The sequence below is a fragment of the Plecotus auritus genome (genome assembly GCF_963455305.1).
Source record: "Plecotus auritus genome assembly, chromosome: X".
Lineage (NCBI taxonomy): Eukaryota > Metazoa > Chordata > Mammalia > Chiroptera > Vespertilionidae > Plecotus > Plecotus auritus.
Genome location: NC_137784.1, coordinates 41,069,745 through 41,094,701, shown reverse-complemented (window position 1 = coordinate 41,094,701; position 24,957 = coordinate 41,069,745). Strand labels below are relative to the sequence as shown.

Below are 24,957 nucleotides of genomic sequence, written 5' to 3'. Positions count from 1 at the left end.
CTGGCCAAGGGCACATGCCTAGGTTGTGGGCTCAATCCCCCAGTGGGGGGTGTGCAGGAGGCAGCCGATCAATGATTCTCTCTCATCATTGATGTTTCTATCTCTCTATCCCTCTCCCTTCCTCTCTAAGATCAATAAAAATGTATTTTTTTTAAAAAGAAAAAAGAAATAATGGTCAAAATTTTCAAACAATTTAATGAAACCCCTGGCCAGTGTGGCTCAGTTGTTTAGGCGCTGCCCCATGCACCAAAGGGTTGCCAGTTTGACTCTCGGTCAAGGCACATGCCTGGGATGCAGGCTCAATTTCCTGTAGAGGGCAGGCAGGAGGGAACCAATTGATGTCTCACTCTCACATTGATGTTTCTTTCTCTCTCTTTCTCCCCTTCCCTCTCTTTCTAAAAATCAATTTAAAAACTTCAAAAAATGTAATGGAAACCATAAACCCACAGATCCAACAAGGTAAAGGAACACCAAGAAGGATAAAAACTAAGAAAACTATAATAATCAATTCCTGAAAGCCAGTGATAAACAAAATCTTTTTAAAGTCATTAAAACAATCTTCCTATCTAATAAAGAGGGAATATGCTAATTGACCATCACTCCATCACAAAGATGGCTGCACCCACAGCTGAGGCCAAGTTCCCAGAAGGAGCCTTAACGAGCAATCAGCAGGGACCTGAGGCTACGCCCTTCCCCACCCCCATGGGGCTTGACAGGGGACCTCAGACAGCACTCCCCGCCCTGGTGTCAAGCTGGGGGACCTCAGGCTGTGCCCTCCGCCCCAGCTCCAGGCCAGGGGACCTGAGGCCATGCCCCCCGCCCGGCAGGGCTTGACAGGGGACCTCAGGCTGTGCCCCCCGCTCCAGCACTGGGCCAGGGGACCTGAGGCTGCAACCCCCTGCCTGGCTGGGCTTGACAGGGGACCTCAAGGCACGCCCCCGGGCCTGGTCTGGGCTGGGGGACCTCAGGACACGCCCCCCCCATCCTGACACCGGGCCAGGGGACCTGAGGCTACGCCCCCTGCCTGGCGGGGCTTGACAAGGGTGGGATTGACTGGGTCTGGATCTAGCCCAATGGGGGCAAGAGGCGCGGCCGGGTCTGGGTCTCACGCGATTTTGAAGCGCATGTGGGTGGGTGGGGACTTGAGTCTGGGTCCCGTGGTGCACCCCAGACTCTGACAGGAGGAAGGTTTTCATATACATTTTACTAATTTTCTTTCATCTCTGACACTTCTATTATAGAGAAAGGGCAAATAGCAATATTAAATTATTTCCTCTAATTAATCCTCTTTTAATGTGCAAGAATTTAGTGCACCGGGCCACTAGTCTAAACAAAAAGACACATTACAAACGTAGGGGCAAAAATAAGGAAGACTATAAACAACATGTCATAAAGAAATACCATCTTTAAACAGATAAAAGAAAAAAAATTATCAACTTAGCATTATATAACCACAGATAATACCTTCCAAAAAATGAGGGGAAAGGGTAGATGTCAACAAAATGATGAACGGGGAAGCTCTAAGCTCCCATTTCCATACAGAAATGTTGAGGAAAAAATGATCAGAAACTGCCTGAAGCAACTTTGTCAGTGTTCTACAAAACAGTCAAAGGTTTATAGCAACCAAGAAAATAACCAGTCAAGAAAAAGCCATCTTCAAAATGGTAGGAAAGTTTTATATCATTTTTACTTGCTCTTACCCCATTACTTCCTGGTCTTATACTTCAAACAGCTGCAGCTTGGTTGCCAGTTCTCTCCCTCAAACAAGGGAGCAACAGTAGACCTTATTTACAAGTTATTGTGTACTAGAGGCCCAGTGCACGGATTCGTACACAGGTGGGGTCCCTCGGCCTGGCCTGTGGGGATCCAGCTGAAACCAGCTCTCTAACTACCCCTGAGAGGTCTCGGATTGCAAGAGGGCAGTTCTCAGGTGACGCACCCTGGAATTGTGCTCGCTCCTCTGGTTCTGGGTGCGTCACCCAAGAACCACAGCTGCCAAGTCACCACAGTTCAGCACCTCCTGTGTTGAGCATCTGCCCCCTGGTGGTCAGTGTGTGTCATAGCTACCGGTCAGAGCATCTGCTCCCTGGTGGTCATTGCATGTCATAGCTACCCTGGTGGGCCAGTAGCTTAGCCTTTTATATCATAAAGATATCTGTTCTAACCTGTCTGGGAGATAACTGAAGGGGTGACATAAAACACTTGTTACTGCTTCACCTAACTTGAAACTCCGGTGGGAAAACCAGAATGCACTATTAAAAAAAAAAAAGGTGCCATGGCCAGTGTTGGTTGGAGTATTATCCATGTAGCAAAAGATGGTGAGTTTGATTCCAGTCCGGGCACATACCCACACTGTGGATTTAATCCCCGGATGGAGCACATATGGGAGGCAACAAATCGATATTTCATATCAATGAATCTCTCTCCCCTGGCCCTTACTCTTTGAAATCAATAATAAATAAATAAAATACAAGCCAACTATAAACCCATAGAAAGCAGAGATAAGACATTATAGGTAGAGATACAAAACTGACCACCTAAGGCCCAGAGAAGAAGCTGGGGTGAGACTTTTGGAATTTAAAACATTCACAACTAGCAACACATACAGAGCTTTACTGGAAAGATGGAAAATGAATTCATCCTAAGTATATAGAAAAAGACCCCAAAACATTAACTCTAAGAAATGTAAACAAAAAGTATAAACAAAAAGAACATAATCATTACACACTATGTTTATGTAGACATGTGTATATGAGACACACAAGAAATATGCACTACATAGCCATGCTATAAATATTTACATGGTTATACTCATGTGAACACTGACTTATGATTTAACCAGAACTGTGATATAACCATACTGAGAAAATGGGAAAAGGAAACTAACTTTGGTAGGTAGTAAATGAGAGCTAAATCTACAACTTCCTAATAATGCAATCAGAAATTAAGAAATAGCATAAGCATAATAAGCAGAAACATATAGGTAAAAGCAAAGAACAGCTAAAAGAATTGACAGTTGTTTCTACTGAGTGGAGAATCCAGGTAGAATAGAAAATTATTTTTTATTCCAATGTAGCCATATAGTAATACTAGAGGCCCAGTGCACGAAATTCGTGTCCCTCAGCCCAGCCTGCACCCTCTCCAATCTGGGACCTCTCGAGGGATGTCCAACTGCTAGAATTGGGCCTAAACGGGCAGTCGGACATCCCTCTCACAATCCAGGACTGCTGGCTCCCAACTGCTCGCCTGCCTGCCTTCCTGATTACCCCTAACCGCTTCTTCCTGCCAGCCTGATCGCCTTCTAACCACTCCCCTACCAGCCTGATTGATGCCTAACAGCTCCCCTGCCAGCCTGATTGCCCCTAACTGCCCTCCCCTGCAGGCCTGGTCACCCCTAACTGCCCTCCCCTGCAGGCCTGGTCACCCCTAACTGCTCTCCCCTGCAGGTCTTGGTCCCCGCCAACTGCCCTTTCCTGCAGGCCCGATAGCCCCCAACTTTCCTCCTCTGCTGACCTGGTCACCCCTAACTAACCTACTCTGCAGGCTTGATCGCCCCCAACTGCCCTCCCTTACAGGCCTGGTCCCCCCCCCCCAACTGCCCTCCCCTGCTGGCCTGATCGCCCCCAACTGCCCTCCCCTGCTAGCCTGATCGCCCACAACTGCCCTCCCTTGCAGGCCTGGTCCCTCCCAACTGCCCTCCCCTGCTGGCCATCTTGTGGTGTCCATCTTGTATCCACATGGGGGCAGCCATCTTTGACCACATGGGGACAGCCATCTTGTGTGTTGGAGTGATGGTCAATTTGCATATTACTCTTTTATTAGATATGATTTTTTTAAAAATATATTTGTATTGATTGCAGAGAGTAAGGGAGAGGGAGAGCAAGATAGAAAAATCAATGATGAGAGAGAAGCATTGATCAGCTGCCTCATGCACACCCCACACTGAGGATCCAGACCACAACCCGGACATGTGCCCTGACCAGGAATTGACGGTGACCTCCTGGTTCATAGGTCAACACTCAACCACTGAGCCATGCCCGCTGGCAATAATATATGATTTTTAACAATGCATATAAAGGGGTTAGCAAAAGCAGGTTTACAGTTGTGAGTACATGAAACACAGTTTATTCTTGTGTTATTATTTATTGTATTATTTATTTGTATTACAACTATAAACATACTTTTGCCCACCCCAGTATATTCAATTTAATAAATATAAAAATTTAATTAGAAAATAAACATAATCCAATTAAAAATAAATGGAATATGATAATATACATTTAAACTGCCTGAAATAAAGGGAGAGGAAATGGAGTGGTGAATACACAATATAGTAGATATGTTGTACAATTGTGTACCTGAAATCTGTATAAATTTATTAACCAGTGTCACCCCTATAATTCAATAAAAAGCAAAAAAAATTTAAAGGGAGAGAAAAATACAGCATATGCACATATAGTGATGTGGTTATGTGAAACACACGTAATGTATACTGACAGGAATCAAAAATAGAAAATTATAATGTAGGATTTTAATGTCTATTTACCAAATTGTTATTTCAAAATTTTAAATAAAATTAATATCACAAAAAGTGACAACTAGATTTAAAGTACCTCTAAATGAAATCCAAGAAGAAGTATATATTACCACCTATGAGCATTTCTATCAAAAAAAGAACTGACTTTATATCTGGTCAGGCATGTATTTCCAACTAATAGTAAATAGGACATACAGTAGCCAATGAAAATACAAAACAGGGATGTGACCAGCAAAACTCAGAATATAGGAAACTCCGTACAAATAATCTGGTTTCTTAAACAAATGCACCATAAGGAAACTTCAGGTTAAAGTACACATAAGAAACATAGCATCCAAATGCATCATAATATGTAGTGAGTGAGACCTTCTTGGGATTCTGGTACACAACAACTATATTCAGAAACCATTACTATGTTTTTGAGGAAAATGAAGAAATTTTGAATAACTAGATATTTGATATTATGGAATTATTGTTAATGGTTTAGTATAATAATGATACTATAGTAATGTTTAAAAGGTCTTTATCTTTCCACAATATATTCTGAATTACATACAGACAGAATATGATTTCTGAGATTTCAACAAAATAATCTGAAAGTGACAATAGATGAAACAATGTTGATAACTTGAAGCTGGGTAATGGGTACAAAGAAATTTATAAAGCTAGTCCTTCCATTTGTACATCTGCTAGAACATCCTATCTAATAAAAGAGCAATATGCAAATTAACCATCACTCCGCTAGACCCACAAGCCACGCCCACCAGCCAATCAGGAGCTAATATGCAAATAAACCCAACCAAGATGGCTACGGCCACAGAGAGCAGGAGAGAGGCTTTGGTTTCCCCGGCGATAGAGGAAGCCAAGCTTTCTGTCTGCCCTTGCCACCCTAGGCCTCCACTCAAGGCTACAAAGTTTCAATGATAGAAGATAAATATAGCTCAAGAGAAATGGCGGCAGCCTCGGAGGTGGAAAGAGCAGGAGGCTAGGGTTGCCCCCGGTGATGGAGGAAGCCAAGGTTTCCGCAAACCCTGGCTGGCCCAGGCCTCTGCTTAAGGCTACAAAGTTTCAATTATAGAAGATACATACGTCCCAACAGAAATGGCTGCCGCCACAGAGCAAGCAGAAGGCTTGGCTCTGCTCCAGGCTACAAAGTTTCAGTTGTAGAAGATAAATAAACCCCAGATACCAGGACCTCCGCTTGGGTCACCAGGGGGCGTGGCCAGCCTGCAAACCACCACAGGCCCCTCGCCCAGGCTGCCCCATGCCCCAAGGGAACCCCCACCCTGATCTGGGACACCCTTCAGGGCAAACCAGCTGGCCCCCACCCATGCACCAGGCCTCTATCCTATCTAATAAAAGAGTAATATGCAGATTGACCATCATTCCAACACACAAGATGGCTGCCCCCATGTGGTCAAAGATCCTGCCCCCATGTGGACACAAGATGGCCACCACAAGATGGCCAGCAAGGGAGGGCAGTTGGGAGGGACCAAGCCTACAAAGGAGGGCAGTTGGGAGGGACCAGGCCAGCAGGGGAGGGCAGTTGGGAGGGACCAGGCCTGCAAGGGAGGCAGTTGGGAGGGACCAGGCCTGCAGGGGAGGGCAGGTAGGGGTGACCAAGCCAGCGGAGGAGGGAAGTTGGGGGCGACCAAGCCTGCAGGGAAAGGCAGTTGGGATGGACCCAGGCCTGAAGGGGAGAGCAGTTGGGGGGGACCAGGTCTGCAGGGGAGGGCAGTTAGGGGTGACAGGCCTGCAGGGGAGGGCAGTTAGGGGCAGATAGGCTGGCAGGGGAGTGGTTAGGGGGTGATCAGGCTGGCAGGCAGAAGCGGTTAGGGGCAATAAGGAAGGCAGGCAGGCGAGCAGTTGGGAGCCAGCAGTCCTGGATTGTGAGAGGGATGTCCGACTGCCCGTTTAGGCCTGATCCCACCAGGATCGGGCTTAAACGGGCAGTTGGACATCCCTCGAGGGGTCCCAGATTGGAGATGGTGCAGGCTGGGCTGAGGGACACCTCCCCCCCCCCCCCCCCGTGTACGAATTTCGTGCACCGGGCCTCTAGTTTTACATAAAAAGGTTGTTTAATCATTTTTCTACCCCAGATAAAACACAATCATGTTGGTCATCGTATAATTATCTTAACTCTTTCCATGTACCTAATTATATTAGTAAAGCATTAAAGATTTTTAAGTGGCTAATAGAATAAAACCAACTATCACTTTAAACCTGTGGTTGATTACAACATTCTATTGTTGTAATACTAAAATATATCTATGAATCCATCTATAAGTCACATGTTAAAAAGAAATCATAAATAAAAATTGATTTACCTCTCTTAATTTCTCTCGCTCCCGCTCCCTCTCAGCAATACGTTTCCGCCTCTCTTCCTCTTCTTTAAGAGCATTTTGTGTTTCTGTTCTTAGTTTATCATCTTTTAGAATCTTTCTAATTTTCTTTCTGCCTTTTCCAGGTGACTTGGAATCATCATTTTCATCTTCTTCTTCTTCCTCTTCATCATCTTCTTTATCTCCTTCAGAATTACTCTATGGTAATTAAATGATCAGAGGTAATAAAGTAGCGAACTTATCCATTTCATATGAAAATAAATAATATAGCAAGAAAAGGTAGAAGAAAACAGACTGAAAACCCTGAGAATTATTCTTTGCAATAAAGAAGAGTATTAAAACACAAACAACCCTAAAAAGGGGGCAAGGAACTGGCATAGACTGTTCTCTGAGGAAGATATAGAAATGTTCATTAAGGACATAAATAGATAGTCAACATTATTTGCATTAGGGAAACTTAAATCAAAACCACAAATGAAATACTATTAGTATAACTATTTAAAATTTTAAAAAAGACAGAAAATAACAATTGTGAGGATACAGAAAAATTGAAAGCCTGGTGCATTAGAAAAACAGTGTGACAGTTCCTCAATAAGATAAACATAGAATTAATACATGATCTGGGCATTCCACTTCTCAGATTATAATCAAAAGAATCAAAATCATGGACTCAAACAGATATTTGCACACCCACGTAATTAGCGCATTCTTCACAATGACCAGAGATGGAGACAATCCAAATGTCCATCAACAGATAAACGAATAAAAACAATGTGTTAAATACATACAATGGAATATTATCCAGCCTTAAAAAGAAAGGAAATTATGACACATGCTACAACATGGATGAACCTTGAAAACATTATGTCAATGACTATAAGCCAGACACAAAACGAGAAATATTATGACTACACTTAAATGAAGTACCCCAAAATAGGCAAATTCATAGACATAGAAATTAAAATAGAGGTTATGAGGGGCTGGGGTTATTCAGAAAAGGGGAGTTACTGCTTAATGGGTACAGAGTTTTCCAATTCTGAATGTAATTAAGGCCACTGAATTGTATACTTAGAAATGGTCTAAAAGGTTCATTTAAAACAATGAACCCTCCCTAAAAAGAATAGTGTTGACTTAATAAAACATATTACAGAGAATTGTACTTTACCTAATTTTGTTTATATACAAGAAACTCAAATTGGCAAACTTCATTGCTAGAAAAATAATTTACATATGAAATATTATGCAGACTAAAATATGTCTTCAGAAAATAGAACACATCAATTCTACAGCCTCAGGAATGTAAAATAATGAAATTAGAACAGCTTAAAATTTCAATTATATTTAGTTAAGAAACAAAACAAATGATGTCACAATTAATAACTCTGCATATTTATACATTCAATAAGTCAATCCTTCCACAAAAAGTATAAAAAGGAAATTAACCAATAGAATTTGACAAATGAATGAAATGCTGAAGAGGTAATAACATACTTTCATGGTCTAGTGTACCAGTTACAATTAAAGCACATAGTAAATATAATTATTACCTTGTTTTCACTGGATGAATCTTCTTGAACCTTAATGCGTCGCCTTTTCTTTTTTTGTTTATAACTCCGCTGATTTTCTTCCAACTCTGCTTTCTTTGCAGACCTAAAGAACATTTAAAATGCAAAATAAAATACTTCATGATGAATTTCCTTAAATGAATTACCTAATATTTTAGAACTGCTTCACCTTTGTGTACGTACATTCTGGAAAATGATAGAGAAAACAAAAAGCAAAATAACTTCACTAGGTTCGAGAAGAATAACTCTCAATTCTACCAAAGACCAGTATTTTAAGTTATTCTGAGAAGAGATTTAGCATATAAGTAATAAGATGGGTGAAGGGCCAATATATACATAAAAACATTCTAAACAAAAGCTGATTATGAGAGTTGGATGCTAATTTTTATCACCTCATTTAATTTTTTAAAAAGGAACAACTTTTGATGAGAAAAGTTCTCTCAGCTTAGAAATTGGTACACAAAGTTACATTAATCCAAACAATATATTCCTGGCATCAAGGATAGACATACAGATCAATGGAAGAGAAATGAATGTCGAGAAACAAAACTTTACATTTATGGTCAACAGATTTTCCACAATGGTATCAAGACAATTCAATAGGGAAAGATAGTCTTTTCAAATAACTGTGCTGAGACAACTCTATGTCTACAATCAATCTTGTATCATTTACAAAAATGAACTCAAAGTGAATCCAAGTTCCCCAAGATATACATTATAGCTAAAAAACTGTTCATTGTTTTAATTCTTGAAGATTTAGGAAATGGCCACTTACACATTCTGTTGGGAGTAGAAATATTGGCTCTATAAGAAGTTTAAAATATGTATGACAAGTCTTAAAATTGTACAACTTTGACCCAACAATGACACTTTTAGAAATATACTCTGAGGAAATAATCAGACAAATGTGTGAATATATACAAAAATATGTGTGTGTAAATATGTGTCTGTGTGTAGGTGTGTTATTACAAGTGTTAAATAAAAATATTTCTAAATATCTGTGTGAGTACGCAAATATTTTTACAACAGTATTTATAATAGAAAATTTGAGAACCATCTAAACATACAAAACTAGATTATTTAAATAAAATTTCCAAGATATTATAAAGAAAGGATCACAATTCTAGATGTAAGAACTAAAACTACAAAACTTGTGGAAAAAAAAAACACCACCATACGAAAAAAATAAAATAAAACACCAACATAAATCTTTGTGACCTTAAATTAGGCAATGGATTCTTAGATGTGACATCAAAAGCACAAGCAACCAAAATAACTGATAAACTGGACTTCATAAAAATTAAAAACTTTTGTGCATAAATGGATACTCTTAAGAAAGTAAAAAGATAACCCACAGAATGGGAGAAAATATTGGCAAATCATACGCCTGGGTATGGGTCTTATACCCAGACTATATAAAAAGATGGTTAATTAAAAATTGGGAGAAGAATTTTTATAAATGTTTCTCCAGATAAGATATGCAAATCACCAGTAAGCACATTAGAAATTACTCAACAGCATTAGTAATGAAATACCAGGTGACCTCAGCAAGATGGTGGACTAGAAAACTCCAGGCTGCTGTTCTCCCACACAAAGAATAAGCAACAATATATGTTAAAAATTAACTTTGTGAGAACTCAGAAACCAGTTAAAAAACTGCAGCAAACAAATAAACATTTAACCAAGAGTCACAATTAAAATGGTAGGAAATTTCATATCATTTCTACTCACACTTGCCCTACCCCCTCTTCCCTGATCACCTCAACAAAGTCTGAAGGAAGCTGCCCAACTCCCAGATAATTCTGCAGGAAGAAACAAAAATGTGGAACTTCCTTGCACCTTTCGGGACTGAGAGACACCCAAGGGACATAAATATATCTCATCTAACTCAGAGACCATAAAAGCACATGAAAAGATGCTCAACATTACAGCATTTTCCATTCCTGAGGAGACACTGCCCTACTGAGATCCACAAGTCCCAATAGTGCAGATGAAATAAAAATTTGCACTATGAAAGCATCCACTAATAAACAAAAGAAAGACCTCTACTTATGAATCTGCTAAATTGTTAAAAAAAAAAAACAAACGGAGAAAACAAGATGGCGGCATAGGCAAGCACCTAAACTGCTGCCTCGCACAACAATTTCAAAACTACAACTAGAAGACAGAATGGACACCATCCAGAACCACAGGAAAGCTGGCTGAGTGAAAATTCTACAACTAGAAGGAAAGAGAAAACCTCACAGAGAATTGGAGGTACGGCAAAGGGTCTTTGTGCGCGCGGAGAGGAAGGGCGGCTGAGAGCCTGGCTGACTTTCTCTGGCGGAAGGGGGAAGGAAGACCCCGACCGCACTGAACCCCAGTTCTGGGCGAGCCCCTGGGGACCCACGCTCTTGTGGGGGGAGTCTGGACTCTCGGGCGGAGACTCGGGAGCTGGGGAAGGCAGAAGTCTGAAGGCGCGCGCGTGCCAGTGCGCACAAAGGCTGCGGAGGTTGCCACAGGCTTTCCCTAGTGGAAGGGAGTCAGAGGCTCCTGACTGCACTGAGCCCCAGTTCTGACTGCAGTGAACCCCAGTTCCAGGCGAGCCCCTGGGGACCCATGCTCTTGTGGGGGGAGTCTGGACTCTCGGGCGGAGACTCGGGAGCCGGGGAGGCAGAGGTCTGAAGGCGCGCACGTGCGTGCAAGGGCAAGGCAGACGGGAAGCCAAGACTGTCTGCTCCGCCCTGAGACTCCACCCCATCTAAGCTGAGCACAGAGGCTATTGCAATTTGGCAAGTCTAATCCTATAAGGCTGTCTCCAGCACCGAACTTCTCCCAGAATAGACACAGCTGATCCTTACAGCCAACTGGCCTGGAGGTCAATTCTTCCCAGTGATACCAACAACAATCAAGACTTAATTACAACAAGGCTGTACACACAGTCCACAAAGGGGTGCACCAAGAGTGTCCACCTCAGGTTAATTGGGGAGGCAGGCCCACGGGGCCATATTGGAAACCTAGCACACAAATCTACCTTACCAACTCAGGGAAGCAGTGAAAATGCGGCGTCAAAGAATCAGATCACAAACGAAAGAAATGGAGGAAAACAAATGACTGGATATAGAATTCAAAACCATGGTTATAAGGCTTTACAAGAATATCCTAGAAAAGGCCGATAAATATAACGAGACCCTCGAAGATATGAAAAAGGACCAACTAGAAATTAAACATACACTGACTGAAATAAAAAATATTATACAGAGACCAAAAACAGACTAGAGGAACACAAAAATCAAGTCAAAGAATTGAATTTCAAAGAAGCAAAAAACACTCAACCGAAAAAGCAAAAAGCAAAAAAAAAAAATCCAAAAAGTTGAAGATAATGTAAGAAGACTCTGGGACAACTTCAAGCGAACCAACATCAGAATTATGGGGGTGCCAGAAGAAGAGAGAGAGCAAGATACTGAAAACCTATTTGAAGAAATAATGACAGAAAACTTCCCACACCTGGTGAAAGAAATAGACTTACAAGTCCAGAAAGCGCACAGAACCCCAAACAAAAGGAATCAAAAGAGGACCACACCAAGACACATCATAATTAAAATGCCAAGAGCAAAAGACAAAGAGAGAATATTAAAAGCAGCAACAGAAAAACAGTTAGTTACCTACAAGGGAGCACCCATACGACTGTCAGCTGACTTCTCAACAGAAACTATGCAGGCCAGACGGGAGTGGCAAGAAATTTTCAATGTGATGAATAGCAAGAACCTACAACCAAGATTACTCTACGCAGCAAAGCTATCATTCAGAATTGAAGGGCAGATAAAGAGCTTCACAGATAAGAAAAAGCTGAAGGAGTTCATCACCACCAAACCAGTATTATATGAAATGCTGAAAGGTATTCTTAAAGAAGAGGAAGAAGAAAAAAGTAAAGAGAAAAATTATGAACAACAAATATATATCTATCAACAAGTGAACCTAAAAACCAAGTGAATTAAAAACCTGAGGAACAGAATAATCTGGTGAATATAATAGAATCAGGGGCATAGAAAGGGAGTGGACTGATCATTCTCAGGGGGAAAGGGGTATGGGGGGTTCAGGAAGAGACTGGACAAAAATCATACACCTATGGATGAGGACAGTGGGGGGGGAGGTAAGGGCAGAAGGTGGGGTGGGAACTGGGTGGAGGGGAGCTATGGGGGGAAAAAGGAGAAACAATTGTAATAATCTGAATAAAGATTTATTAAAATAAAAAAGAAAAAAAAACGTATCTAAAAAAAGATTTTAAAATCTCAAATAACAAGGCAGTGAAAAAAACCCATCAAATATTATGAATAACCAAGTTAACAAGGTTGTTCAGAAATTAATTAAAAGTCTCCAGAAAACAAACTAAAAGACATGGAAGACTGTTTTAAGTGACAGAAAATTCAAGGTTGTGGTTCTGAATAAACTGAACAAGATATAGGAAAACAGAAATGCAGTTCAATGAGCACAAGAATAAAATTAATGAACAAAAGGAGTACTTCAGAGATTGAAACTATGAAAAGAAATCAAACAGAAATTCTGGAACTGAAGAAATCAATAAAAAGATGAAGAATGAATTAGAGAGCTCAAACCATATGGAAGAAAGAATGAGTGATCTTAAAGTTAGACATTTAAAAATGACTCAGGTGGAATAGAATTAAGTTAACAAAAAATAAATCAACTCTAAGAAAACTATATGACTCTATTAGAAATAGCATTATAAAAATAATGGATATAGCAGAAAGAGAAGAGAAGGAGAAGGGACCAAAAGGCCTATTTAAATAAATAATTGATGGAGAATTCTCAAACTTATAGAAAGAGCTAAATTCTCAAATGCAAGGGATTAACAGAACAACTAATTATCTCAGTGCAAAAACAAGCAAACAAACAAAAAAAAACCCCACTTTCTCCAAGAAACAATGCATTCCATGTATTAAAACTCTCCAAAGTTAATGACTATGAAAGATTTTCCAAGATCAGCAGGGGAAAAAGACTGCCATGTATTAAGAAAATCCCATTAGATTATCATCGATTTCTCAGAAGAAACCTTACAAAATAGGAGACATTAAACCAAATATTGAAAATACTAAAGGAGAGAAATCAACAGCCAAAAAATAATGTATCTAGAAAAGTTTTCCTTTAGATATGAAGGAGAAATAAAAACGTCTCCAGCCTGGCCAGCATGGCTCAGTGGTTGAACATCAATCTATGAACCAGGAGGTCATAGTTCAATTCTGATCAGGGCTCAATCCCTGGTGCGGGGCATGCAGGAGACAGCCGATTAATGATTCTCTCTCATCATTGATGTTTCTATCTCTCTCTCCCTCTCCCCTTTCCTCTGAAATCAATAAAAATATATTTTTTTAAAAAAGACTTCTCCAGACAAACAAAAGCTAAGGGAATTTACCACCACAGGATAAGCATTATAAGGAATATTGAAAGGAGCAGTTTTACTGGAAATAAAAAGACAATACAAAACTGTAAGATGACATATAGACAGAAGAAAAATATTGCAACTCTTTCAGAATAGGGTATTAAACGCTTTAATATAACATAAAGGTTTTTTCTATTTGGAAATGAACACACAACATAAAATGGGACAATTTGTGAGAACAAAAACATAAAAGTAGAGGATAAAAAAGACTGAACTTTCATAGGCAAATGGAGATGAGATGGAATTAGAAGAAAAAAGACTACTGTATATATAAAAGGTTTTTATATAAACCTAATGGTAACCACAAAACAGAAACTAAGAATTGAGACCTGTAACTATAAAAAAAGAAAAATGGCCATAGCAAGTTTTTCCCAGTGGTTAGAGCCTCAGTTTGAGGACTGAAGGGTCTCAGGTTCAATTCTGGTCAAGTTCACATACCTCACTTGCAGGCTCGATCCCTGGCCATGAGTTGAGGCATGTGCGAGAGGCAAACAATCAATGTTTATCTCTCTCTGTCTCTCCCCCTCCCTTGCATTCTCTCTTAAAAAAAAAAAATCAATGGAAAGGGTATCCTTGGGTGAGGATTAACAAAACAATTTTTTTTAAAAAAAAGAGAGAAAAATGGAGGGACAAAAATCATACACTACAACCAAACTAAAATACAAATAAGTACAAGGGGAAATTAACAATGGAGATACAGAGAAATAAGAAAACAAAAGATAAAATGGATACAGAAAGTTCTAATACACCAATAATATTCCAAAATGTAAAAGGACTGAACTCACCCAAAAAAGGCACACTGTAGCAGAATGGATTTAAAAACAAGACCCAACTATATGCTGCCTAGAGTGATCTCATCTCAGGTCCAAAGACAAACACTGGCTCAAAAGTAAGGTAGAAAATAACACTTTAAGAAAATGGTATCTAGAGAAAAGCGGGAGTAGGGGTACTGATAACAGACAAAAAGGTAACAAAAGACAAATATGGACATTTTATCATTCATAAACAGAAAATTCATCAAGAAGAAATAACAGAGCTCTAGCCAGTGTAGAGCAGTGGTTAGAGTGCTGGCCCGTGCACGAAAATGTCACAAGTTTGATATGGGTCAAGGGCATGTACCTGAGTCGCAGGTTCGATCCCCGGCCCCAGCCCAAGCTTAAGCGAGAGGCAACCAATCTATGTGTCTCTCTCACATTGCTGTTTCTTTCTCTTTCTCTCCACGCCCTCCCTTCCATTCTCTCTAAAAATAATAATAATAAAAAATAAAAATAAATCAATGGAAAAAATATCCTCGGGTGAGGATTAAAAAAGAAAAACATAAATATACTATAACATAAATATACTATATGCACCCAATATAGACAACAGAAAGTCAATAAAAAAATAATTTCCTTAAATAACACATTAAACCAAATAAACATAATTGATATTTACAGAACTTTCTATCCCAAAACAACAGAATATATATTCTTCTCTAGAGCACATGGAATAGTCTTAAGGATACACCATATGTTGAGGATATTTTCTGACCACAATATAAAACTGGAAATCAACTACCAATAAGGAAAAAAGGTGGAGAAAAAAACAAATATGTGAATATTAAACAACATCCACATGAAATGGGGGGCCAGAAGGACAAGAAAGTGAGCAAGGGATAGAGAACCTGTTTGAAGAAATAATGACAGGGTTTGGGGAGAAAAATGGCGGCGGAATAGACAGACGTGTTCCGAGCCTTGTCCCGGAGCAGAAAGAGAGAACAGCTGAGGGTCGCACTAGGAGTGTTTGTTGGCAAGTTGGGGGACAGCTGAACTCCAGAAGAAGGTGGGAGACTGCTAGACGGGGTTCCCCTGACCTGGCAGCTCCCACTGCGGCTGGGTCCCCTCCCGGAGCTGCGGGCTTGGACGCGGAGTCGCAGCCATCTGGAACCAGAAAGTGGAGCTTATCGGAAGCCTGAGAATCCACAACTGCGGCACCCACGGAACAGCTGCGAGCCCCAGAACAACGCTCCCCAATTGGCGCAAACACACGGGTTCAGAGGAGCTCTACACTCCACCACGGAAAGGTCAGATTTCGCCTAGGATAAGGTGAGGTCTCTGGTCCCAGCGCGAGAAAGGAACACGCGTTTTGCGGGAGCTGGAGGACCAGGGAAGTCTGTGCCTAGAAAAATCGGTGGCTGCTGGGGCTGGCGTGATCTGTGAATGTGGAAGGGGGTCCTCAGAGCTGCTAACAGAAGTGCTCTCTAAAAAGCAACCCATTTTGATCTGAAGTGCAGGGACACCCTAAGAATTTCAGGGGTGTGCTAGACTTATGCGCAGCCACGGAGTGCGCACACTTGGGCTTTTTCCTCTTGAAATTCTTGCTTCTGATTACTAAGCCCAATTCATAGGTTCACCCAGTTGGGGACACCCTGGGAGACTGCAGGGGAAAGTTGTTTTTCTGGAACCTGGGGATCGGAGCGGGGAGTGACCATCCAAGAGCCAGCTCTGAGGCAGCCCACTCCCACAAACCGGTAGTGAGTGCCACAGGGAAAGAAGGCTCTAACACTCCCTAGAGAGGCCATAGATAAACCCGGAAGTCAATCCAGAAACACTGCCACCCAGGGGCTGAATCACAAATTGACTCTTGTGTAATCAAAAATAAAGGAATACGAATTAAGACACACCGCCTGCTTAAAATCAGGATTGGCTTACATCACTGAGGAGCAGTGGAACGCAGGGAACTGCAATACTGTCCGGACTGAGAAACAGGCGTGCCAAACAGAACAACAGAGGAAGTGAATGACCTTCACTACTCCACATTTTATTTTTATTTTTTATTTTTTTATTTTCATTTTTTGCATCTTTTACTCAAGAAACTAATTTTTTTCCTCACTTGATTTTACCTTTTTAATTATTACATTTTTATTTTCAATCCGTATTATTACTACTGCTATTTTATCTTTTTTTTTTTTAAGTGTCATTTTATTTTCTCTTCATTTTGTTTTGGGATTAATGTTCTACATTCTATTTTTATCTTTCCTTTAGCATCATTTTACTCTATCTCAAATCTACCTTTATGCCATCACTCTCTTCCTCACTTTTCCCTTTTCAGTGTCCTGTTTATCTTACCCCTTTCCTGCTTTAGATTTTCCCTATTCTTTCTGTTTACCCCCTTTTAAAATTTCACCCTACTTATATATCTAATCTCCAATCCCCTGCTCCAAGTCCATACACACCTCTCTCTTCGCTGTCTTAACTATCCAAAAAATTGTTTTTCTCTCTGTCCTTTTGTTGTTGTGCGCTTGAATGTAGATTATATCGAATTTTTATGCTTTTTTGTGAGATTGTTTTGCTTATTCTTCTTTTGTTTATTTTTTTGTTTGTTTAGGGCTTCTGTTTTCCCTTGCCTCACTCAATATTAGTTGGTGTTGTAGTTTGTATTAATCCCCAGGTCCTTGTTGCTGGCATTTGCTGGGATAAGTGATTGTTCTATTGGAGTTTTATCCCCAATATATATAGTCTGTTTCCCTTTCTCTCTTAGTCTCTTTCTTGTCTCTCTTACTTTTTTTCTTCTTTTTTTCCCTTTTCCCAATTTCATTTTGACACCCCCCTTTTTTTCTTCTTCTTCTTTCTTTCTTATTCCTCTTCTTCTTTCTCTACTATCCCCTAATTTGCCTTTCTCTGGTGGTCACTTTTATTGGAGGTTATTAATATCGTGAATACATTTCTGTTCAGTGCCTTGTGTGTTGTACCTGGTAGTGCTGTATTTTGTGCCTTTAAATCGACGCAGGAGAGAGAGAACTACATAACCAGACAACCAGAGAACAGAGACCATGGGGAGACAAAGACACAGCCCACATATGAAAGAAAAGCAGGCATCACCAGAAAAGGAAGTAAACGAAATGGAAGCAAGCAACCTTCCAGAAAAACAATTCAGAGAAATGGTCATAAGGTGGCTGAAAAGAATGGAAGACAAATTCGACAATATGAGCAAGAACCAAGAGGAAATGAAGAAGAACCAAGAAGAAATGAAAAATGACATCGCTGCTGTAAAGAACTCAATAGAAAGCATCAAGAGTAGACTAGAAGAAGCAGAGGACCGCATCAGTGAGCTAGAAGACAAGATGGGAAAAAATACCCAAGTAGAGCAACTTCTAGAAAAAAAAATTAAAAGGCAGGAGGAGAGCCTAAGGGAACTTTGGGACAACACGAAACAAAACAACATCCGCATAATAGGGGTTCCAGAAGGAAAGGAAGCTGAGCAAGGAATAGAAAACCTATTTGAAGAAATAATGACAGAAAATTTCCCTGATATAAAGAAGAAAAAACCCACACAAATCCAAGAAGCTCACAGAGTCCTAAGCAAAATGAACCCCAAAAGACCGACGCCAAGGCACATTACAATTAAATTGGCAAACACCAACGACAAAGTAAGAATCTTAAAAGCGGCCAGAGAGAGACAGAAAGTTACATACAAAGGAACCCCCATCAGACTAGCAACTGATTTCTCAACAGAAACTCATCAGGCCAGAAGGGAATGGAATGAAATATACAAAGTCATGCAAAGGAAGGGTCTGAATCCAAGAATATTGTACCCAGCAAGGCTGTCAATCAAAATTGAAGGTGAAATCAGGAGCTTCACACACAAAAAAGGACTAAGGGAATTTATTACCACCAAACCAGCAATGCAAGAAATGCTAAAGGGTCTGCTGTAAAAAAAAAAGAAATAGGAAGCGAAGAAGGAACACAGGTGTAAAGAATAGGAATGGCGACAAATAAGTACCTATCAATAATAACTTTAAATGTAAACGGATTAAATGCCCCAATCAAAAGACATAGGGTAATGGATTGGATAAGAAAACATGACCCATATATCTGCTGTCTACAAGAAAACGACCTCAGAAAAAAAGACGCACACAGACTGAGGGTGAAGGGATGGAAAAAGGTTTTCCAGGCAAATGGAACTGAAAAAAAAGCTGGGGTAGCAATACTTATATCTGACAAATTAGATCTCAAACTGACGGACATAACAAGAGATAAGGAAGGCCACTTCATAATACTAAAGGGAGCAATCCAACAAGAAGAAATAACTCTGGTAAACATATATGCACCCAATACAGGAGCACCCAAATACATAAAAAAACTCCTGGAGGATATCAAGGGAGAGATTGACAGCAATACAATCATAGTAGGAGACTTTAATACCCCACTATCACCATTGGACAAATCCTCTAAAGAAAAAATCAGCAAAGAAACATCAATCCTAAATGACTCACTAGACCAGATGGAATTAATTGACATCTTCAGAACATTTCACCCCAAAGCCACAGAATATACATTCTTCTCAAGTGCACATGGGTCATTTTCAAAGATAGACCATATGTTGGGACATAGGCAAAGTCTCTTCAAATTCAAGAAGATAGAAATCATATCAAGCATCTTCTCAGACCACAGTGGCATAAAACTGGAAATCAACTACAATAAAAACAACCCAAAGAAATCAAACACATGGAGACTAAACAGCATGCTATTAAACCATGACTGGGTTACCAGAGAGATCAAAGAAGAAATAAAAAACATCATGACAACAAATGACAATGAAAACACTACAATCCAAAATCTATGGGACACAGCGAAAGCAGTCTTGAGAGGGAAGTTCATAGCTCTACAAGCCTACTGCAAAAAACAAGAAACAGGGGTAATAAATTACCTAACCCAACAACTCAAAGAGTTAGAAAAAGAGCAACAAGAAAAAGCCAGTGTAAGCAGAAGGAAGGAAATAATAAAGATCAGAGCACAGATAAACGACATAGAGACCAAAGAAACAATACAAAAGATCAACAACACAAGAGCTGGTTCTTTGAAAGGATAAACAAGATTGATGAACCTCTAGCCAGGCTCACCAAGAAGCAAAGAGAGAGGACCCAAATAAACAAAATCAGAAATGAAAGAGGTGAAATAACAACAGATCCCACCGAAATACAAAGGATTGTTAAAAAATACTACGAACAACTCTATTCCAACAAACTGGACAACCTGGAGGAAATGGACATATTCCTAGAAAAATATAACCTTCCAAAACTCAATCAGGAAGAATCTAAACAGCTCAATATGCCAGTAACTATGGAAGAAATTGAAGCAGTCATCAAAGAGCTTCCGGCAAACAAAAGCCCGGGGCCAGACGGCTTCACAGGAGAGTTTTACCAAACATTCAAGGAAGAACTAAAACCTATCCTCCTCAGACTATTCCAAAAAATTCAAGAGGAAGGAACACTTCCAAGCTCCTTCTATGAATCCAGCATCACCCTAATACCAAAACCAGATAAAGACAACACAATGAAAGAGAATTACAGGCCAATATCCCTCATGAATGTAGATGCCAAAATCCTCAACAAAATTCTAGCAAATCGGATCCAGCAGTACATCAGAAAGATCATACACCATGACCAAGTAGGGTTTATCCCAGGAATGCAAGGATGGTTCAATATCCGAAAATCAATAAATGTGATACATCACATAAACAAATTGAAAGATAAAAATCACATAGTCATATCAATTGATGCAGAAAAAGCATTTGACAAAATCCAACACCCTTTCTTGATAAAAACTCTCAACAAGATGGGAATAGAAGGATCATACCTCAACATAATAAAAGCTATATATGATAAACCCACAGCTAACATCATACTCAATGGGCAAAAACTAAAACCATTTCCCCTAAGAACAGGAACAAGACAAGGATGCCCACTCTCACCACTCCTGTTTGACATAGTACTGGAAGTATTAGCTATTGCAATTAGACAAGAAGAAGAAATAAAAGGCATCCAAATTGGAAAAGAAGAAGTAAAGCTGTCCTTATTTGCAGATGACATGATATTGTACATAAAAAACCAGAAAGACTCTATCAAAAAACTAACAGACTTAATAAATGAATTCGGCAAGGTAGCAGGATACAAAATTAACGCCAAGAAATCTATGGCATTTCTATACACCAACAGTGAACTTACAGAAAGAGAGACTAAAAAAGCAATCCCATTTTCCATCGCACCAAAAAAATTAAGATACTTGGGAATAAACCTAACCAAGGAGGTAAAAGACCTATATGCGGAAAACTACAGGACACTGAAAAAAGAGATAGAGGAAGATGTAAACAGATGGAAGAACATACCATGTTCATGGATTGGTAGAATCAACATCATCAAAATGTCCATACTACCCAAAGCAATCTATAGATTCAATGCACTCCCCATTAAAATACCAACAGCATATTTCACAGACCTAGAAAGAACTCTCCAAAAATTCATCTGGAATAAAAAAAGACCCCGAATAGCCACAGCAATCCTGAGAAAGAAGAATAAAGTAGGAGGGATCTCAATACCAGATTTCAAGCTATATTACAAAGCCACTGTCCTCAAAACAGCCTGGTACTGGCACAAGAACAGACATATAGATCAATGGAATAGAATAGAGAATCCAGATATCGACCCAAACCAATATGCGCAATTAATATTTGACAAAGGAGGCATGAGCATACAATGGAGTCAAGACAGTCTCTTCAATAAATGGTGTTGGGAAAATTGGACAGATACATGCAAAAAAATGAAACTAGATCACCAACTTACACCATACACAAAAATAAACTCAAAATGGATACAGGACTTAAATATAAGACGGGAAACCATAAAAATACTAGAGGAATCCACAGGCAGCAAAATCTCAGACATATGCCAAAAGAACTTTTTCAGTGATACTGCCCCTAGGGCAATGGAAGCCAAAGAGAAAATAAACAAATGGGACTACATCAAAATAAAAAGCTTTTGCACAGCAAAAGAAACCATCAACAAAACAACAAGAAACCCCACTGTATGGGAGAACATATTTGCAAATGGTATCACTGATAAAGGTTTAATTTCCAACATCTACAGGCAGCTTATACAACTTAATAAAAGGAAGATAAATGATCCAATAAAAAAATGGGCAACGGACCTAAATAGAATCTTTTCGAAAGAAGACAGAAGGAAGGCCAAGAGACACAATAAACATGCTTATTATCCGAGAGATGCAAATCAAAACGACAATGCGATACCATCTCACACCTGTCAGAATGGCTATCATCAACAAATCAACAAACGACAAGTGTTGGTGAGGATGCGGAGAAAAAGGAACCCTCGTGCACTGCTGGTGGGAATGCAGACTGGTGCAGCCACTGTGGAGAACAGTATGGAGTTTCCTCAAAAAACTGAAAATGGAACTCCCATTTGACCCAGTAATCCCACTCCTAGGAATATATCCTAAGAAACCAGAAACACCGCCAAAACCGGTTTGGCTCAGTGGATAGAGCGTCTGCCTGTGGACTGAGGGGTCCCGGGTTCGATTCCGGTCAAGGGCATGTGACTTGGTTGCGGGCACATCCCCGGTGGGAGGTGTGCAGGAGGCAGCTGATCGATGTTTCTCTCTCATCGATGTTTCTGACTATCTATCCTTCTTCCTTCCTCTCTGTAAAAAATCAATAAAATATATTTTAAAAAAAAAACAAAAAAAGAAACCAGAAACACCAATCAGAAAGGATATATGCACCCCTATGTTCATAGCAGCACAATTTACAATAGCTAAGATTTGGAAACAGCCTAGGTGCCCGTCAGCAGATGACTGGATCAGAAAACTATGGTACATCTACACAATGGAATACTATGCTGCCATAAAAAAGAAGGAATTAGTACCATTTGTAGACACCTGGATGGAATTAGAGAACATTATGCTAAGTGAAATAAGCCAGTCAATGAAAGAAAAATACCACATGATCTCACTCATTTGGGGATAATGAAAAACATTATAAACTGATGAACAAAAAGATAGTTACAGAGGCAGTAAAGCATCAAACAGAGTGTCTAATTACAGCGGTAAGGTTAGGGAGAGGTGGGGGAAATAAGAGATCAACTGAAGGACTTGTATGCATGCATATAAGAGTAACCAACGGATGCAAAACATTGGGGGGTGAGGGCAGGTATGGGAGTGGGGTGGGGGGGGGGCCCCAATGGTAAGATATGTACACATATAATACCTTAATAAAAATTTGAAAAAAAAAAGAAAGAATGACAGAAAAAAATACTAGATATAAAACTACACTACAAAGCCATTGTAATCAAAACAGCCTATTTCTGGAACAAGAACAGGCAAATAGATCAATGAAACAGAACAGAGACCCCAGAAATCAACCTAAGCCACTATGGTCAATTAATATTTGATAAAGGAGAAAAGAGCATACTATTAAAGATAGTATTTTCGATAAATGGTGCTGGCAAAATTGGACAGGTACATGCAAAAAAATGAAACTATACTACCAACTTACACCATACACAAGAATAAACTCAAAATGAATAAAAGACTTAAATGTAAGTCACGAAACCATAAAAATCTGAGATGAAAACATAAGTAGTAAATTCTAGATACTTCACGTAGCAGTATTTTTTCCGATGCATCTCCTAGGACAGGAGAAAGAAAGGAAAAAAGAAACAAATGCACAATTTACAATAGCTAAGATTTGGAAACAGCCTAAGTGACCATCAGTACATGAGTGTATTAGAAAACTTGGTACATCTACACAATGGAATACTAAGCTGCTGTAAAAAAGAAGGAATTCTTACCATTTGCAACAGCTAGGGTGGAACTGGAGAGCATTATGCTAAGTGAAATAAGCCAGTCAGAGAAAGATAAATTTCACAAGATCTCACTCCTTTGTGGAATATAATGAACATGATAAACTGATGAGCAAAAATAGATACAGAGACAAAGAAGCATCAAATAGACTGTCAAACTTCAGCAGGAAAGCAGGAGAGGGTTGGGGCGGGGAAAGATCAACCAAAGGACTTGTATGCATGCATATAGGCATAACCAATGGACATAGACACTAGGGGGGTGAGGGCATGTGCCAGGGGGTGGGGGAGGCCGGGGGGAGGTCAATGGGGAAAAAAGGAGAGGTATATACTACTATTTGTAATATTTTAAACAATAAAAAAATAAAAAAAGAAACAAATGGGACTACATCAAATTATAAAGCTTCTGCACAGCAAAAGAAAGCATCAATAAAATGAAAAGGAAAGCCACTGTATAGGAGAACATATTTGCCAATCATACATCTAATAAGGGATTAATTAAAGAACTCATATACCTCAACACCAGGAAGACAAACAATACAATTTTAAAAATGGGCAAAGGACCTGAATAGACACTGCTCCAAAAAGGACATACAGATGGCCAATGGACATATAAAAATTGCTCAATGTCACTAATCAACAGAGAAATGCATATTAAAACTATTGATGAGGGGAGAAACCAAGATGGCAGCATAAGGTATACACCTATACGTGCTGCCTCTCACAACCACACCAAAACTACAACTACAAGACAAAACGACTATCACCCAGAACCATGGGAAAGCTGGCTGAGTAGAAATTCTACAACTAGAAGGAAAGAAAAAAGCGCACTGAGACTGGGTAGGAGGTGCAGAGACGTGGAAGAGCAGAGGTACAAAGGCGCGCAAATCGGGCTGGCAACTGGGTTCACTGTTTTTTAAAATCGGAAGGGAGATACAAGCTCCCGACTGCTCTGAACTCCAGTTTCCAGCGAGACTCTGGGGACCCAAAGTCCTACGGGGAGAAACTGGACTGTCTGGCATCGGGTCGGAAAGTGAGGGTGGCTTTCTCACCAAGGGGCTTGCAGGAATCGTTTACTGTGCTGGGGCATGGGGCACGGGACACGGGGATGCAGAGACGCAGAGACGGCTCACTGGCAGACATCGCTGTTTGCTACACCTGGGTGATTCCCTGAGACCCCGCCCCACCCAAGTTACAAACCCACCCAAGCTGTGTGCATCGGCTTTTGCATATGAATGGCCTGCCCTTTCACAGCTTAACCTAACAAACTGCAGCTGGATCAGAGAGCTCCAAAACTTCCAAACCCCAAACAAAGAGGAGAAATCTGCAGATCTCGCTGTAGCTCCTGCTGGGTGGCCTCAGACAGTAGCTAACTTGCACCTCCTTGGAGATCCAGGAGCCAATTTACATAGTGGTCAGTGTGAGATAACACCAGATTTCAACTT

The 24,957-nt window shown here is 40.1% G+C and overlaps 1 protein-coding gene across 12 annotated transcripts in view; it reads right to left on the bottom strand.

Annotated features, from left to right (window-relative positions):
- The window catches only part of ATRX (ATRX chromatin remodeler), a 349,866-nt gene that overhangs the window by 154,488 nt on the left and 170,421 nt on the right, over window positions 1-24,957 (bottom strand). For all 12 annotated transcript variants that reach the window (XM_080653251.1, XM_080653256.1, XM_080653261.1 and 9 more), the window contains 2 exons: window positions 8,427-8,529; window positions 6,865-7,077 (listed from right to left, as the gene is read on the bottom strand). In XM_080653251.1, the coding sequence (XP_080509377.1) occupies window positions 6,865-7,077; window positions 8,427-8,529 (316 nt within the window). The remainder of the gene's footprint in view (window positions 1-6,864; window positions 7,078-8,426; window positions 8,530-24,957) is intronic.